The sequence below is a fragment of the Mollisia scopiformis genome, assembly GCF_001500285.1.
Source record: "Mollisia scopiformis unplaced genomic scaffold LY89scaffold_5, whole genome shotgun sequence".
NCBI lineage: Eukaryota > Fungi > Ascomycota > Leotiomycetes > Helotiales > Mollisiaceae > Mollisia > Mollisia scopiformis.
Window position 1 is genome coordinate 1,429,949 of NW_017263585.1, and position 16,146 is coordinate 1,446,094.

Below are 16,146 nucleotides of genomic sequence, written 5' to 3' on the forward strand. Positions count from 1 at the left end.
TTAGCCTTCTTTCCAGATCGCGCTTTGCAAGCCTTGCGCTCAAGGAATCAACATGCTATCAAGACCCTCGACTTTGCAAAATCCTCTTCCGATCTCAACGTCACGATTCTAAATATCGCACAACTTCTGTCTATCTCTTCAAGACGCATCTCATCATACAAACTACAAGCTCGGATCAAACACAATGGACTTCCCTTGGACTTCACCAGCCGACTTCCCAAGGGAGCTTTGGCGTGTGCTGCATGCAAAACAAGAAACCAAGTCTAATGGCATGGGCCTGGTTGCGGGCGCTCCATGGTTACGCCTCCCTTTCCAGACCAATCTAGCGGCTTTCACAGGCTCTATCATGGCTCACCGCAATCAAGACCGTCTGCTTTCTCCTTACATATCCTTCTTCGAAGACAAAGCCGAGGCGGAACAATGGTGCTTGGCAGCAGAGGAATATCTTCATGAGACAACGCATATCATTCAATTCGTCATCAATGATGACATGCTTCAAGCTCTCTCGATGGGTACGTTCCGTGCTTTCAGAGTAAAGGACGTTGCGAGGCAATTGGGACTCGAGGATAGCATCCTGGGATATGGATCCGAGAGAGGCTTTTCTGATAGCGAATTCATGTGGCTTGGGGCCGCTCCTGTTACGAACTTCTTCGTCGTCGAGTCCAGCAAGGACATCCGCCAGAGTAAGTCTCCATTGCTGTATTCTTACAGAATTTGAGAGCTAACTATACGGGCCATCAGGGAAGCAGAAGGAGATGTACCCAATACTGAATCTGGACGGAGAGACGAAATGCAAATGTGAATTGGACGGACGGGCTAAGGTTGGCGAGACGCATTTGTGCGTTACAAAATACGACTGCAGAAGCACTGATGTCAACATGTGGATGTACAGATAAGGAGTATTGCTTTCACTTCGATTGGGATGATCACGATGTGGAATGTCTCAACCGATTCATTGAGAAAATGAAAAATCCGGACCTGTGGGAGTTTGCGTCGGGTCGCGGAGCCCTGCGAGCACTGTGAGCACTTTTGATGGGAAATCACCGACCCTAGTTTTCTTTCAATGTAATTATCAGAATGTACATACATAGGAGCGACTGTGGACTAGGAGAAGGAGCATTGTTCCGCAAGGTTCATGCTTAGCATACAATGAAAGTCACTTGTCCTCCATAATGGAACTTTGGTTTGTCTATTGCAATACGAATATGCTCACACAATCTGTAAACCTTTGTTCGAGACGCATGATCTTCGATATTGCAGGGACCGAGAAGGAGGAGGTATAAGATAGACTCACCTTGGTAAAGCTGAGAGACCAAGTGTCCCCATTAATCAGAACACCATCGAGTATCGTCACATCTCTATTTGATTTGAATGTTTGTCTGCATACGATGAAGAAGAGCCCCCGTTATCTACTTTGGTCGTCTCAAACTGTTGTGAAAACGATGCCTTAGAAAGAACGAGTCGATACCTTTACTACATAGATTACCTTGCTGTTAAATGCTTAGGTACAGTGAGTGTGGTGCATTCACAGCATGTTCATCTTCAAAAACTAAGCTAGCAAAGTCGATGTTGAAAATTCTAGGCTCTCGCTTCTCAAATTTGAGGCTGTGAAGCGAGCCCAGACGCACAAAAGAAAAAGGAAGACAAAACTAATTGAAAAAAAAATTTGATAGAAGATGACCCGGAAAGCAGCAATTGCTTAGATACACTGAAAAAAAAAAGAAGATCAACTCTAGAAACTCAGAAAGAAAGACAAAAGAATTACCCCACGCAACACCTCGGACATTAGTAGCGACCTAACGTCTTCGGAGTGGATGAAAACTTTAAACTCTGCTTCAGGGGGACTCGTCAGTGCCCCATCACACAATTCGAAAGTACTTTTGCTTATTTAACCTTATACAGTACCTTTCTTCAATCCGTATCCGGTTAGCGTAATCTTGCAACCACCAATGTTCTCGCCAACGCCAATGCCCCCAAGTACTTTCTCACTTGCAATCTTGTTTCATGTCAATCTGATGCAATATTCATTTGACATCCTTTCAGTGGCGAAGTCATAGCAGTTACAAAGTGTTCATTTTCACGTACTACAAAATGCAGAAGATCATCACAAGCCATAGACCCATAAGTTGAGAAGTTTGTCAATTGAGATAGTGGCAGTTGTCAGTCATTTGCGGTGCTACTGAGAGTCCGTGAAATGTAGGTTCACTCTGCTCTATCTAACTCAAGACTTGGTGTTACCAGCATTTCGCTCTGCCCTAGTCATCAACTCCTTCTTGGACTTCTTTGGCTCTGGTGCATCAACTCCTGCCGCATCAGCAGCTCGCTTCAGTGTCGCGCGCTTGACAGCTTCCAGCTTGCGAATATCATCGTGATACTTAGCCTTCTCTTGACCAACATCCTTCTTCAGTTGAGCAATCATCTCATCCCTGTCGACAATAAGATTCTTCAACATTTTGACATTGCCGGTCAATTCTTTCACTTCCTTGTCCAAAACCTCGACGCGATCTTCAAGACCTTCCTTGTCCGCCCTCAATTGTCTCTTCTCTGCCTGCAAATTGGCGAACCGAGCATTGTCTGTACTCTTCTTCTTGGCGAATGCTGGCGTGGTGGCGAAAGCTGCGGACTCTTGGTACTTCTTTCGAGTCTTCGCAAGATCATCGGCCTGGAGCTGGCTTGCAACGATGCTAGCCTATGAAAGTTAGCTCATGTAATAGCAAAGCCTTGAATGAGAATAAGACGTACAGCTGAAGCCTCCATAGCCTTAGCCATGTGCCATTGAGCTATCTCGGTGTACTCAATAGCATTTGACGTGGAGACCTTGGGGACCTTGGGGACCTTGCTTGAAGGCGCGATGTTGTCGGAAGCTGCAGCCTTGAGGGCATCAACATCGCCAGGAACTTCATCATCAGTAATATTCTTCAGTGCAATGTTCAAACTCACAGAAGTGCTTCCATGTGTTGATATCAGCTTCGCGGTGAGCCTGATCTCCGAGCGCTACCTTTCCATTCGACATTGCGGCTGCGAATGCGGCGGTGCGGTAGGCGTGAAGCTGGGCCTCTGTGATCAGTCGACCATCAGCTCTGGCTTTCTCAAGCATAGCTTGGATCTCTTTGTCGTACTCCATGGTTTGTTGCGTTCTTGTTGTACACGAACCCGAAGTGGAGAAGTGGCCGAAGAAGAGTTGACCACAGGTGGTTTGTTTTGGAGAAGAAAATTATTGTGGAAAAATTAGCCGCTTCTTATACGCGTGCCCTCCGAAATTGTTATCCTCGGAAGGACTAGCGCGCCATTTCTTCTTGGTCCGACTACCACATTCACTTTACATCAACGACAAACCTTCTACACCACCACGCGAAGATTGTGCAATGGGTTACGAGCCGCAGCTCAAGCTTATGCTTGAGATGATCCAGACTGTCCCTCACCTCACCGAAGAACAATTGCGCGGCTTCCATCGACGTAGCGTTAGAAACGCAAAGGCTAGGCATGGAGACAATTCGCCTATGGCATTCTATGAAGCTGATCGTACAACCTGGAAGGTCTTCTGTAAGTATCAGTGCGCTCCTCCATGATCTTCCCATTCTTAAAGAAGAATATCTAACACTGCTGCCAGTTCCCGAGGAGGACTTCCCCGGAATCAAGCCTCTTACACAGGCAGCAGCCCTTGACGGATTACATGGACATCTCGTTATGACGCTCCAAAGTTTCGAGGTAAGCATTTCGGGAATTATCAGGCGGGGCAACAGAAGAAGCTAACTGTCATAGGAGTTCAGAGTTACTGCGGGTGCTCTGCGAGGCGATTTAGAGGATCGTATCCAGTTTTTGAAGAGGGAAAACCGGGCTTTGGCAGATAAGATCAAACAGCTGGAGGCGGAGCGACGGATTAGGTCAGAAGGATGATGTTTCCAAGGGACAAAGTGGCAATCACTTCAAGATATGACCTTAGATCTGTGCATTCGGGGAGCTTTTGACTTGACTGCACTGTTAAATCTGTGTTTTAGCAACATTGATCAGCAATGAAGTGCCTAATGTCTTTGCAATAAACATGCATTTGAGTGTGAAAGATTCGCCCAAATCTGCGCAAAGCTCATCGAAGGTAAATTGTCCGTCGCCAATTATTTCTTAAATACTAAAACACAACCCTTGTTATCAATTTGCGTACCTCGGACGGAGATGGTTTCATGTTACCAATATCTTGAGACTTTGGGAAGTAAGTATAGTTAGACAGGTTGATCCAAAAGCGCCAATCTGTGCATTGTATTTCAATTGAACAGCAACCTGACATCACTTCACTTCCAGCAAGAAATACACTGGGTGAATGTACGAATAGCGCTAAGCTAGGGGCAGCTCCAAAAACAACTCGGCAGGTCTATATCAAGACATCTTCTCGGCCGAACTTGTGCCATCTCTTCATCCACAAACCAACATATCTTTCCGATATCGAAATCTTCCGCAGCCACACCACCAGCTATGGACAACAAGATGTCGTATCGCAGTCCCAAATCCCCTCTTCAATCCGCCGGATTCTCTTCCTCTTCTGCGCCACCTCCTCTTCCAAATTACGACGCCGATGATGAATTCACACTTGAATTTGACGTCTCCTCTGTTGTCTTGCCCAACGGAGAACCAGCACTCGATCCTGCGGCATTAAAGCGCATCGAAGAAGCCACTAGGATCATGAACGAACTCGAACTTGAAACTAGTACTTTCTCGAGCGAAGCAACTTCTGGCTCCGACAAAGAGAACGAAAACCCTTCCGCATCTGATGGCGACATGGAGGTTGAGGGCGTCGACGAAGAAGATCATTTTGAGGTTAGGTCTATCGCCTCCATTACTGATGAAGATGCGATGAGCAATGATTCGATCAACGTCGCAATCAATGCCGAGACGAGCGCGAGCCAGGTAGATAAGCTGGATAAGGCTGAGATGGCTACAAGACTCAAGAACGCGAACACAAAAATCTGGCTGCTGGAGAATATCGTCAAGGATCAGCAGGGCGACATCGGGAAGTTGGTCAAGATCAACGAGGAACAAGCACGTACCATTCAAGCGTTGATTGGCAACAAGCCCGAGTATGAAGATATCATATGTGGCGCTAGTCCACTATCTGCCGAGGAAGGTATGGAGGAAACTCGAGGCGTTGATACGAAGAGAAAAGGAAAGGAAATCGACGAAGGAGGGCAGTTGGGAAAGGTTCCTTGGAGTACTGATTACCTTGGCTTGATGAGTACAATTCAATCCGAAGAGTCGAGCCCAATCAGTGGGATGAGACGTGAGCAAGAGAAGAGGAAGCGAGTAGAAGACTCGACGGACGTTTCTCTTGGAGAGGCTAAGAGAGTCAAGCACAAAGACAGTCAATCAGGATCTTCGACGAAGGGAAGCGTGTTCTCTGTCAACGACAGCTTTGACTTTGGCTCATTTGGCGGTGCCGCCGTAGTTAAGGGCACAGATGTTGAGGAGCCGAAGAAGGTACAAGAGCGGAAGCGTAGGAGCATGGCTACAACCCCGTGGAGATCCACACCCAATAGAATTGTATCTGCAGACCTTCAGCAGCAGATGAAGTCCGACTCTGACTTTATTGAGCGACTTCTGGACCCGATGCGAGAGGCACAAGATCCTTCTACCTGTACCTTGAAACCAAGTATGTGGCCTTCTAGCGGTGGATTGGGAAGCAGTGATTCTATGTCGAACGGAGATGAAGTTGATGTCCATCGCTGGAAACCGACAGGAGATCTAGTTCAGGATGCCAAGAAGATGGCGGCTAAGATTGTTGATATGGAGGAATGATTGTGCTCACTGTTCGGAATGTACATGTGGTAGGAAGGAATTCGTCGCCGGCTTTAGTGGGGACTGCAGCGATGGAGTTTGTATTCTCTTTGGTAGGACAGGAATAAAGTCTCTGAGGGGGGCTTACTTCTATGCATATCCTCAGACACTTGCATTTCCTTTAAATTAGCGTTGGGTGAGGGAGAAACGTCTCCAATATGTCCTCTCCCAGAATGTGCGTCTTGATTGCACACAAGTGTTGCCATACATTTCATGGGACGTCGTTGAAAAAGAAGTTAAGCGAGCGGCGCCAATGAATGAGTGGGGCGCGGAGGCTAAATTCTTTACGTCTGTGGCATTCTATATCAGATGTTGGTCAATGTTGCACGACTTCCCCGGCAACTTCTACCAGCCACTCTCAATGCTTACTTGACTAATAAGCTCGCATCCTATCTGAGTGTTGTTCTCTGTTCCAACATTTAAAGGAAGACGAAGTTGTTATCCCGATATTTCCGCAGCACCGGCCGGCCGGTGTGGCACGGTCACCAGCATTAATCTCCCGTCTCCCCATCTCCCATCTCCCACCTCCAAAAATTGTAAAACGACGCATATCACTGCTTGCACACAAAGGCACCCATCACTATTCCGCTCATCAACTCTTGTTGTAGAACAAACTGGCCATGGCAATTCCGGTTGCAATCACAAAGGGCGGCAGAGGTTTGTACCCCTCCATGCTCGTCCTCTTACCCCAATTCCATGCCCCCCTCCTCTTCAGCTCTCATCGCCACAAAATGTATCCTAACAAGAGTTAGAGCGCGTACCCCAAGCATCAGCTCTCTTCGCTGAAGCATTCGCCACTGATCCGGTGATAACGTACATCCTACATAACATGCCAGAATCAAAACGCCTCACCTACCTACCAAAGTACTTCAACGCACTTTTGACAGCAGCCGCATTGAACGATGCTACCTTCATAGAAATTGACGATTTCAAGAGTTGTGTGACTATGATGCATCCTGGGAAGAAAGTCGACAATCCTTGGACTCTGATCCCAGCCGGATTGGTTCAGATGCTCTTCGATATAGGCTTTGGTCCTTGCTGGGTATGATCACAGCTGCTCTTTCCTTTCTTCGCTGCTCACTAATTCATCATTTCCTCCGTCTTGAACTCTCGTTTCCGATCGTTCCTTAATAAATACAATCCTGGGGTCACTGACACACCTCACAGAGAATGCTTTTCGAGTTCAGCCCCATGACGGACCGTTGCAAGCTCAAAGGTCTTCGAGGACAAAAGAAATACTTCTATGTATTTTTCACGGCGACAGCATCTTCAGCACAAGGACAAGGCCTCTGTACCAAACTCCTCAACCATTGGCAGGACATCGCATCACGTGAGAAGGTGCCAATGTGGCTCGAAGCAACAACTGAGAAGAGCATGAAGATATATGCAAAGTGTGGATTTGAAGTTGTGGAAAGGATGACTTTAGGTAAAGGCAAGGTTGAGCCGAAGGGGTTGAAGCCTGTGAAAGAAGGTGGAAGTGTGAAAGGAAAGGAGGAGCTCGAGGGTGTCCCAATTTGGGCAATGGTTTGGTGGCCGGAAGGTTCGAAGCCAGTTGGAAACTGATTCCGCTTAGCGATTACTAAATAGGTATTGCTCGATGATCTAAATATCTAGGGTGTCTGGAAGACTCGAACCAGTTCCCCAGAGATTTGGACTGTCCACAGGGTATCCAGGCACCGATGCACCTCTCCCCCAAGTTTCAAATCATGTTCAGACATGATTCAACCTTCTCCAATACCCATCAGGCATTAATTTGCTTCAAAACGCTTTCTTCACCCCATCCTCTTTAATCTCTTCCAATTTAACCTTCTTCTCCTTCCCCGAAAAATCACAATGATAAGTCTTATGTCCATCCTCTCCACATCTCCCACAACCCACCATACAATCTATAAACCAATGTCCCTTCTTCCCACAGTTGTAGCAAAGCGTATCAGGCCCGTCCGGAATATCCGGACTCCGCCCACTTAGGACTGTCGGATATTCATTCCCCACGAGGTCCCCTACTCCCTGCTCCTTCTCCGTCGTAACAAATCTTGACCGACTGTCATTCTTGAAGCCTCTTCTCTTCTCTTTTCGATGATCCGGAAACAGTTCCCGTGTAGCAGGTGTTCCGGATCTAGAGCTTGGTGGTGACCAATGATCTCTTTCCCAGCCTGCTCCTTCTACTTTGGGTCTCTTTCCCCCTCGTGGATCCTGGATTGAATCTTTCACGAGAAGCTCTTTACGCTTGGGAGTCACACTCGGCGACTGCAAGCGTCCAACTCTCTCTGCTTGTCGAACAGAGAACGATAGAGGACCCGCATTCTCCTGAGCTCGCATAGCTTTCGGCTTTGTGGGCGTATTGGGTGAGAGTGGTGTAGGTGCCGCGAGGAAACGAGACATGGGCGAGTCAGGTTCCAGGTCCATGGCAGTCGAAGGTTTGAAGGAGAGATCGGTGTTCTTCATCGTTCTCAGTGGAAGAGAGGTATCATTTCCTAGGTCAAGTGTCGAGTCTGGAGATGGAGATCCAAACTCGAGTGCGTGGCGCTGGATTGCTAAGATAAGCCTAGTTCATTGTCTTGATAGTATGTAAGACAAAAGGCACCTACCAGCTGTTCTTGGGTTGTTGGTGTTTGCATTATTTTGTATCCTTGTTAGCAGAAATTGTGGTTGAAAGTTAGAGATGGGGTAGACAGGAAAGTTGTCTTGGGGCAAAGAGCTGTCCAAGATCGGACTCCCATTGTCCTTCGCGCTTAAATCTAGGCATATGCATGTAGCGGAAAATAACTGAAGCCGTCTCCAACTTTCGTTGTCTTAAGCATAGATTCTACATTGAAGACTCGCATACCTCTGAGCCCAAAGTGAGACATTCGTACATTTAAAGAAACAAATATACTAATGAATAGCTATTCGCTGCACAAAGCAAGATGGAAAAGTAGAGCCTTTGAAGTATCAAATGGTGATTTGGCTACCGAAACGCTATCTGAGGCCTGCAACTTCTCCTGTCAGAAAGAGATTCACAACCTTCAAATTCTCATGAGACTCGTGAAACTTGAGTGTGATCTCAATATCATGCAGGAGACTGTCTAACTGCATTTTATACATATGGTTGAAGCTGAAAGGCATTATACGCACGAGGTGATGCGCACATCCATATTTCAAAAACTTTCAATGGCAGTCCCGTGAGTAGCAAAGAAGTACCCTATCAATGCAAGTACATCTATCTTTCTGCAATTATGTCACAATCATCCACTTCCTGCTTCAGGGCAGCGCACCCAGCCAAAACGTCTGCAAAAGCTTGTTCAACAGCTTCCTCTACCATTCCCTGGACATCGTGCTCCGAGTTCCCTTCAGAAGGCATCACTTCCACTCCTTCATTGGTCATATAACCTTCCTCGGAACCTCTGACGGTCTCATTAACCTTCATTTTCTTGAATGAAGTTGAGCATTCTTGTATGGTTGTGTCCGCCTCCTCCACCGCCTTCCTCTTCTTTCGATTTGATCTCATATCATTCTCCACATCTCTTCCTACATCAGACTTGACAGTAGTATTCTTCCGCCCTTCGTGTTGGCGCTTGCGGATAGTAGTCGCAAGCATCATCCTCAACTGCGCTATCTCTTCGGTAAGAATTCGATTTCGCTTCTTCCCCTCAAACCAACGCTCGTCCATCTCTGACATACGTTTGCCAATATGCCTCTTGGCCCGACTCTTTGCGAGATCCATATCCTGAAACAGCTTCTCGGTCTTCTTATGAATGCTGAATTTGCTCTTAGGTATGTCTTTAGCAGCTTTCATGTAATGCGCTGACTCTTCCTTGGCTTCTTGGACGTCTTTCTGAAGTTCGTTGATATGAAGATGGAGGAGCTGGAATTGAGAACGCGGAATTGTAATCGGGGTATCGTCGAGCATGTCGTCGGTACTTGGAGGATTGTCCGCGCAACTTGAAGTGACTTTCAGCAGAGTCTGCTCATCCTGTGACATTGCTGAGGTTGTATGGCTTGCTGATGCGCGCATGAATATGAGGCGTTGCTAGTCCTATTTGTCCAATATGCTGAAATCTCTTCCTGAGATAGTTTTCGACGTTGATATGGTAGAATTTTGGAAGACGAGCAAAGATTGAAGTTGAATGTTCCAAAAATAGATCTTTGCGCGCTAGGGAATTGATTATGAACTCACCCCTCACGTCGAAATCAAATTAAAGGACCCGTTTGAACTCACTTCGATTATAGGTCGCTTCCTTGATTACTCTCAATGGAATGATCAAGATTGTTCATCAGCTACGAAAGGTTAGATGGGCATCATAGAGTTAGGAAAGAAGCTTTTAGCTGCGTATGGTCGCTTTCCATTATGCACAAACCAAGCACCTTTATATCATGTTCTCAATGTCGGTGGGAGACTAGTTACATTTGGTTATATGGGTTGCTCACACGGTCTCCGATTCATGGTTCATCCCCAAAAGAACTCTCTCCCATTTGCTGTCATATATGACCAGTAGCTTCTCATCCACTTATAGTCGTGAACAACTTGGCTGACCTCTGAATAACATTTCAAAACATCTTCGCAACCTTGGTTAATTTCCTGCTCCATATGGACTTCCAGAGCCTCCACGGACCAATCATCCACCATGATATCTTCACTTATCTCTCTTCATCCCCGTCTTCCATCTTTAGCTTCGTAATGCACTTTTCAGGAAGGGATTTGCCCTCGATGTCACCTTAGGCTCAGCCCTCTCTACTCAAATGTTGTTAAGGTTTCTACGCTCTAGAGGCATTTTGCTCTGTAAATCATCTGGTTGATTGTGTTGAGCGATACGCAGACGGTTGCTTCGAGAGTCGGACCTCGCGCTCCAACTCGCTCATTTGTAATTTCAACGTCTGAATGTGGGAACGCGGGATCGTCATTGGTGTGTCATCAAAGAAGCTTTCGACATCGGGATAAGGCTGGGGAGAATTAATTGGCGCGGCAGCTTCAGTATTTGCGCCCAAAAGATCGTTAATCACCATCTTTGATTCGAATTGATGCCTCACTGCCGCGTTGAAGCCTTGAAGGTGGAGTAATCGACGGTATCCATTTTGTTTTGCGCAAATGCGCCTCTGCTCTTAGGGCTTGTGGCATTCACGACAAATATTGTACTGACAAGGAAAGAATGACCGAGCTTGAGGTTCTGGCTGCAAGATAGATGAAATGATCGAAGAACGAAAAAGAAATGGACAATCGGGGTCAAGATGGCCATCGCTCTAGCTCCCCTATCTATCTCGGCTAAAAAGTGGACCCGTATCGTAGAAAAGCGACATAGAAAGTGGCTAGAAAAATTTTGGTAAACATTCACAGATTGTAAATCTTCAACTCGAACCCTACCACTCTACAAAGTCATATTTCGCGATGACTTACAAATCGCAGCTTGGGCTGATGTGCGAAATGGCTCAGCAGGAGAATATTCCTATTGCAGCCTTTATTAACAAATACCGAGAAAGTCTCGCCGCACAAGGTCAACGGCGCCTCAGTAGCTGCGTCGAGATGCAAATCTTTCGCGTTGAGCTTGACCTATGGCATGAGACTTGTAAGCGCGAAATGTCAGACCGCTAATTCCACACTTCCACTAACTCAAACGACCATGAAATATGGCACGACAAGCAGTTTCCAGGTATACCTGTCCCCAAACAATCACCCGTCGAAAACTGACAAGAAAATATGGCAGCATTGGAGAAGAGTAACAAGCCATTGATACAAATCAATGAATATCAGACTAAGAGGATCAAAGTCAGCCCAGTGTACTCTCGAACTTGGTATACATAGTCTAAAACTTGTATAGATGTTGCAGCCTCTCTTGGAACATCTCACAAAAGACCTGAGTCTCGTGAAAGCTCGGAAATCGAAGTCTTCGAACAAAGAGCCACTGAAATGGAGATGGTGCTAGCACTCGCAAAGAGTTTGCTATAGGGCCGGTAGGATGAAACACAAATTGCGCCTCAAATATGTACTGTACAACGGTATTTGTTGTTGATGGGAGCGCATACATGATTCATCGAGACCCGATTTGAGAATAAATTCGACGGACATCAAACAACAAAGAAGAATAGAATTAATGGATCGTTCCTCTCTCAGAAGCTGCGGAGCATCTTCCTAGGTGCCAATTCGTTTAGACTCAGCATATTAGAATGCTAATTCAATCTAACCCCAGGATTTCTTTCTTCTGCACGGAAGAGCCAATGTAGGATTTTTTCAGAGCGGTGAGAGATCTACTAGGCCATTCTTTTGGCACCATTCGTTTTGAATGCTAACGTTTATTGGCAATGACAATATAGTCAAGATCAGTTCACTTCCTCGAGATAATACCATGGGTTTCCGGACCGGACCAGCTCAGATTTTGTCATTAATAGGATCATAGAAGTCTTGTCGGTGAATGGAGTTGCAAGTTTTGCAGATACGGCTTTGGTGCAAGTTGCCAGAACATGACATTCATTTAAACCTAGGTAGACGAAGCCGTGAGAAACCACGTGACTTGCGCTTGTATTAAAAGCTCTTTCTGAACCTTTGGTTCGGATTTTGCGATTGCTTACCCCCAAATTCTACAATATTGAACCTGATATTAAGAAGTGCGTGTAACCCAAAGGCTGAGACCATCGAGATGCCATTCACTACGCAACTCCCTGCAATGGAGAGGATGGGGGAGGCAATTGGTGTGGATCCTTCGACAATTCGCCCGCTGGTGGAACGTTACCGGCAAAAGCTGAGGCAATTTCCCCACCATCTACCCGCCGATTTTATCTCATGTTTCGCAGAAGCAGCTGCCTGGATCGAGCTTTGTACTTCCTTGCCCTTTCCCACTGCACACAGAAACTGACAAAAAGTAGTTTCTGGTATCCCCTTCCCTGGCGAATATCATAATTTGAATGTCAACTCAAATCTCTATTTCCGTGTGAGAGATGTTTTGGCACATCTTCAAACAAATTTCATCTGAAAGAATGGTATTCCATCGAGGTTAGAAGTACCTTGGCAACACGCAATTCGCGAGCTCTCGCGAAAGATTGAGGTGCCTTTATTTTTCATTTGATTACATCTGTTTCACTATCAATCCATTCCCAGATCTTTGCCTAACCTTTCTGTGCAGATCCAAGAGCAATTGGCTAGCACAGCCGCTGCCGCCTATGACTCTCAGCTTTCCGTACTCGATGCTAAGATCCAGGAAATGGAGCAAATTGATGAAGCTTTGGATGAATTCGAGAGGGCGGTGGAGAAGGAGATTTGAGAGCTAAGCACATGGGTCGCCGAGGCGCAATGTAGCTAGGTACTGAAGTTTTCTAAAGTTCTATACTGGCACTAGGTCACATGGTAAAGAAGGGAAATCCCACTATGCAATGGCAACATTGGAAGGCTGGACGATACTTTAGATACTTGGCGATACTTGATAAGCAAAAATGGCGGGCAATGAACAATCTTGGGAGAAATTGCAACAATATGATGAATATGTTCAGAGGTATGCTATTGTCCCAGCTTGCGGCTCTTTATGCTTCTAAACTGCGTAAGAGAATGCCAACCAATCAAGTGTCTGGTTGTCACTGTGGAATCAAAATACAGGTGGCAGCAGAAAAAGTTAAAATAAAATAGGAATGAGGAGCGAAAATTGGGGGCCGCCTATAGTTACACTTAAGGTATGACTTGGGCGGAAGTCCCAATTTCCCTCCCACAAGGGGAGCTATCTACGTTGCACCGAATAATTAATGGTAATAGTTAACGCAGAAATCATCCATCCTTTAGAGCTATTCTTCTAGAAAATCACAACATTCCCCAACCATTCTAGACTTGATCTTTTTTTTCTTTTTTTTAAATGTCTATAACTTTTTCTTTGCTCTTTTTCTTTCTTTTTTCCATTCGGCCAATTGACCTCCAGAAAAAGTGCTCAAGTTAAATGATAAAGCGCATAACTTTCCTAGATATTGTGTATAATATAATTCTGATATACCCATGGAATAGAAGAGCATGAATTGTTTTTTTAAACCAAATGCTAATTATTAATCATTTGAGCTTGACAGTTTACCATTATTATCAGCGGTTTTAAGGATGACACTGTTAAACGAAAAGGCTCTCGTTTCTACATAGAATCTCTTTGGAAGATGCGAAGGCAAATTTGGCATATCATGATGAAAAAGCTTTTGAAGTATATTTTCAGACACTTTCACTATTGATTCGATGGAGTTTTTACGCAATCAGAAATACTATGTACACTATGAGACTAGACTCAGAATATGCCACTCCACCCACCCTATGAAAGGTAATTTTTAGGAATATGGTCAGATTGCGGAATCGCCCGGTGAAGCATAACGATCTGCTGCTCGGTTCTGAATCCGCAATTCTGCCTTGTCCCGTTGGCTCTTCTTCACGTCCTGGTCTCTAGACTTGGTAACCTGGACTGCTCGATTCTGGTGAACAGCAACCTCTGCTGGCAATGTGGCGTTCGCAGATCGCAGTCTCGCGTTCTCGGCGGTCAATTCCCGGAATTTAGCTTCATGGTCGTGGATTGTCTGGCCCTTCTTTCCAAGTTGCTTGGTATACAGACTGTTGTAGGCGCGTAGTCTCATGATCTCGAGGCTCTGACCATTACCGACGTTTAGGATATCCTGGTGACTCTTGATTGCCTCACTATCTGATTGCATTCCCTGAGGTCTGTCCTCACGTTCAATCAGCATTGATAAGTAAAAGGTATAGTCACTTAAGTAAAAGGGCAGAGGGAGAGTATTTATACCTTTCATCTTCGGCAATTCCGAAGAGCTTACTGAATCCTCATTTGATCTCGCCCAAAGTGTCTTCAAAGCCATTCAACCGGTCCTTATCCATGAAATCGTCGCCGAGTTTCATAGACTGAACTTCACCCAGCAGTTGATCCAACAATGGAATCATCGTATCACTCCGAGCCGACGTGTCAATGACCTTCTTGCTTGCCTCTCCAAGCTTCTTTAGCTCATTTTCTTCTTCTTGCCAGATATCCACTTGTTTGATGTAATCTTCAATTGTTCTATCTCGATCGTCCAATATGACTTGTAGTGATTGCAAGGCAATGCGAGCAGTTTCAGGGTCCAGCTGTTCGTGGGGACATACGCCTTGGAAGGATTCGCCTGGAACTTCGCGATGTTAGCAAAACTGACCATGACCTCGCGACGAGAAAGCTCCCAATCCATGTAAAGGAGTGAAGCTGGATAGGTAGCGGGAGATGAGACATCATACTTACACAGAGATGTCCAAGTAGACAATTCGCTCAGCCAGTCCCTAGCAGGCTGATCTGTAATATCATGATATCGCGCAAGATACTTCGTGTGGATTTCCACAATATCTACACCATTGCGACCCATATCTTCTGCTTTGGACAGTATGGTCGCCATCTGAGAAGCGTAGGGCGACATTTCGTTAACAATCGAATGTATTTGCGGAATGATCGTTTTTTGAAGTCGCAAAACACGCGATGCAGATCATGTTCTCTCCAAGGTGGAATCTGCGTAACATGGCAGTAGCTTCGAGCGCGCTAATCTCGCGTCTCAGTCGCTACAGATTTGTCTGCTAGCCTGATTCTGTTAGCATGCCATTTCCACCGTTGTGATGCCCTGCCTGCGGTCCTAATATTTGCCTTCCCGGAAGTATAACCTAAACTTGGACATCAAATCTGAGAAAGTTCTGATATCTGTAAGTTCACCAAGTGTAAATGCATGCAGCAACAAGCTTGGATGCTGTTGGGGTGTGTGATACCTGAGCCTCACTAGCGCTAAATAAGCGAAGGATAAAAGGGGAGTGAGTTGTGTTTAAGCGACTTCACCAACATTTTCTTCTGGAAGACACATACAATCGATTGGGGGACTGTGTGCCTGGTGTCATACTATCCAAGATATAGCATGACTATGTCCAACAGCTAGTACCAGTGATCCACTTTTTCGTATTGAGGTGGTATCATATCATACTGTAGTCACGTAGTAACTTCACGTGTACAAGGTGTTGAGTGCAAACCGTAGAGTCATGACCTTTGATGATATGTTCATCTTCCTTTCCAACAATGCCATCCTACCAATCTAACTCAGCTCCCGGCCTTCGATCACGTGGGAGGCCCCTTCCCCTCCCGGCTCTTCAGAAGCTTGCGGAGGACTATTCCCGGCTATTGCATAAGATTGCCATCCTACCTGTATCTGAAGTAGTCAATAAGACTTAAATTGAGATACGGTAGGCAGAAAAGTCTGCTTATATAAATGCATAGAAACCAAGGTCTTCACAAGGTTCCGCTGAATTTTACATTAGAGAAATGTTCTATCATTCAAAGACGCCTAAGTGAGGAGGATCTGTAAGATTCTTAAAGCTGCTTT

The 16,146-nt window shown here is 45.7% G+C and overlaps 7 protein-coding genes across 7 annotated transcripts; 3 read left to right on the forward strand and 4 right to left on the reverse strand.

The window, feature by feature from the left end:
• Nucleotides 1-184: 184 nt before the first annotated feature.
• Nucleotides 185-896, forward strand: LY89DRAFT_730158 (uncharacterized protein; the record flags this gene model as incomplete). Its single annotated transcript, XM_018219448.1, has 2 exons — nucleotides 185-683; nucleotides 742-896. 2 exons carry the CDS (start codon nucleotides 185-187, stop codon nucleotides 894-896), a joined length of 654 nt encoding a protein of 217 aa, XP_018075733.1.
• Nucleotides 897-2,221: 1,325 nt separating this feature from the next.
• LY89DRAFT_770737 (uncharacterized protein) lies at nucleotides 2,222-3,194 on the reverse strand (the record flags this gene model as incomplete). The annotated part of the gene is made up of 3 exons (XM_018221863.1): nucleotides 2,941-3,194; nucleotides 2,743-2,897; nucleotides 2,222-2,689 (listed from the first exon to the last, which is right to left on the reverse strand). Exons 1-3 carry the CDS (start codon nucleotides 3,122-3,124, stop codon nucleotides 2,222-2,224), a joined length of 807 nt encoding a protein of 268 aa, XP_018075734.1. The 5' UTR covers nucleotides 3,125-3,194.
• Nucleotides 3,195-4,244: 1,050 nt separating this feature from the next.
• LY89DRAFT_432587 (uncharacterized protein) lies at nucleotides 4,245-6,025 on the forward strand. Its single transcript, XM_018207483.1, has one exon. It carries the CDS (start codon nucleotides 4,468-4,470, stop codon nucleotides 5,782-5,784), a length of 1,317 nt encoding a protein of 438 aa, XP_018075735.1. The 5' UTR covers nucleotides 4,245-4,467; the 3' UTR covers nucleotides 5,785-6,025.
• Nucleotides 6,026-6,150: 125 nt separating this feature from the next.
• LY89DRAFT_609947 (acyl-CoA N-acyltransferase) lies at nucleotides 6,151-7,563 on the forward strand. Its single transcript, XM_018210537.1, has 3 exons — nucleotides 6,151-6,480; nucleotides 6,576-6,865; nucleotides 6,991-7,563. The coding sequence occupies exons 1-3, from the start codon at nucleotides 6,444-6,446 to the stop codon at nucleotides 7,384-7,386; spliced, it is 723 nt and encodes a 240-aa protein (XP_018075736.1). The 5' UTR covers nucleotides 6,151-6,443; the 3' UTR covers nucleotides 7,387-7,563.
• Nucleotides 7,564-7,581: 18 nt separating this feature from the next.
• LY89DRAFT_665814 (uncharacterized protein) lies at nucleotides 7,582-8,441 on the reverse strand (the record flags this gene model as incomplete). The annotated part of the gene is made up of 2 exons (XM_018212867.1): nucleotides 7,582-8,349; nucleotides 8,412-8,441. 2 exons carry the CDS (start codon nucleotides 8,439-8,441, stop codon nucleotides 7,582-7,584), a joined length of 798 nt encoding a protein of 265 aa, XP_018075737.1.
• Nucleotides 8,442-9,022: 581 nt separating this feature from the next.
• LY89DRAFT_665815 (uncharacterized protein) lies at nucleotides 9,023-9,784 on the reverse strand (the record flags this gene model as incomplete). Its single annotated transcript, XM_018212868.1, has 1 exon — nucleotides 9,023-9,784. The coding sequence occupies one exon, from the start codon at nucleotides 9,782-9,784 to the stop codon at nucleotides 9,023-9,025; it is 762 nt and encodes a 253-aa protein (XP_018075738.1).
• Nucleotides 9,785-14,584: 4,800 nt separating this feature from the next.
• Nucleotides 14,585-15,201, reverse strand: LY89DRAFT_665819 (uncharacterized protein; the record flags this gene model as incomplete). The annotated part of the gene is made up of 2 exons (XM_018212869.1): nucleotides 14,585-14,922; nucleotides 15,030-15,201. 2 exons carry the CDS (start codon nucleotides 15,199-15,201, stop codon nucleotides 14,585-14,587), a joined length of 510 nt encoding a protein of 169 aa, XP_018075739.1.
• Between the last annotated feature and the right edge of the window lie 945 nt (nucleotides 15,202-16,146).

Coding starts and splice junctions, on each gene's coding strand:
- LY89DRAFT_432587 (XM_018207483.1), top strand. CDS start 4,468: ATGGACAACAAGATGTCGTATCGCAGTCCCAAATCCCCTCTTCAATCC.
- LY89DRAFT_609947 (XM_018210537.1), top strand. CDS start 6,444: ATGGCAATTCCGGTTGCAATCACAAAGGGCGGCAGAG. Junction 6,481..6,575: donor AATCACAAAGGGCGGCAGAG/GTTTGTACCCCT, acceptor AACAAGAGTTAG/AGCGCGTACCCCAAGCATCA. Junction 6,866..6,990: donor TAGGCTTTGGTCCTTGCTGG/GTATGATCACAG, acceptor CACACCTCACAG/AGAATGCTTTTCGAGTTCAG.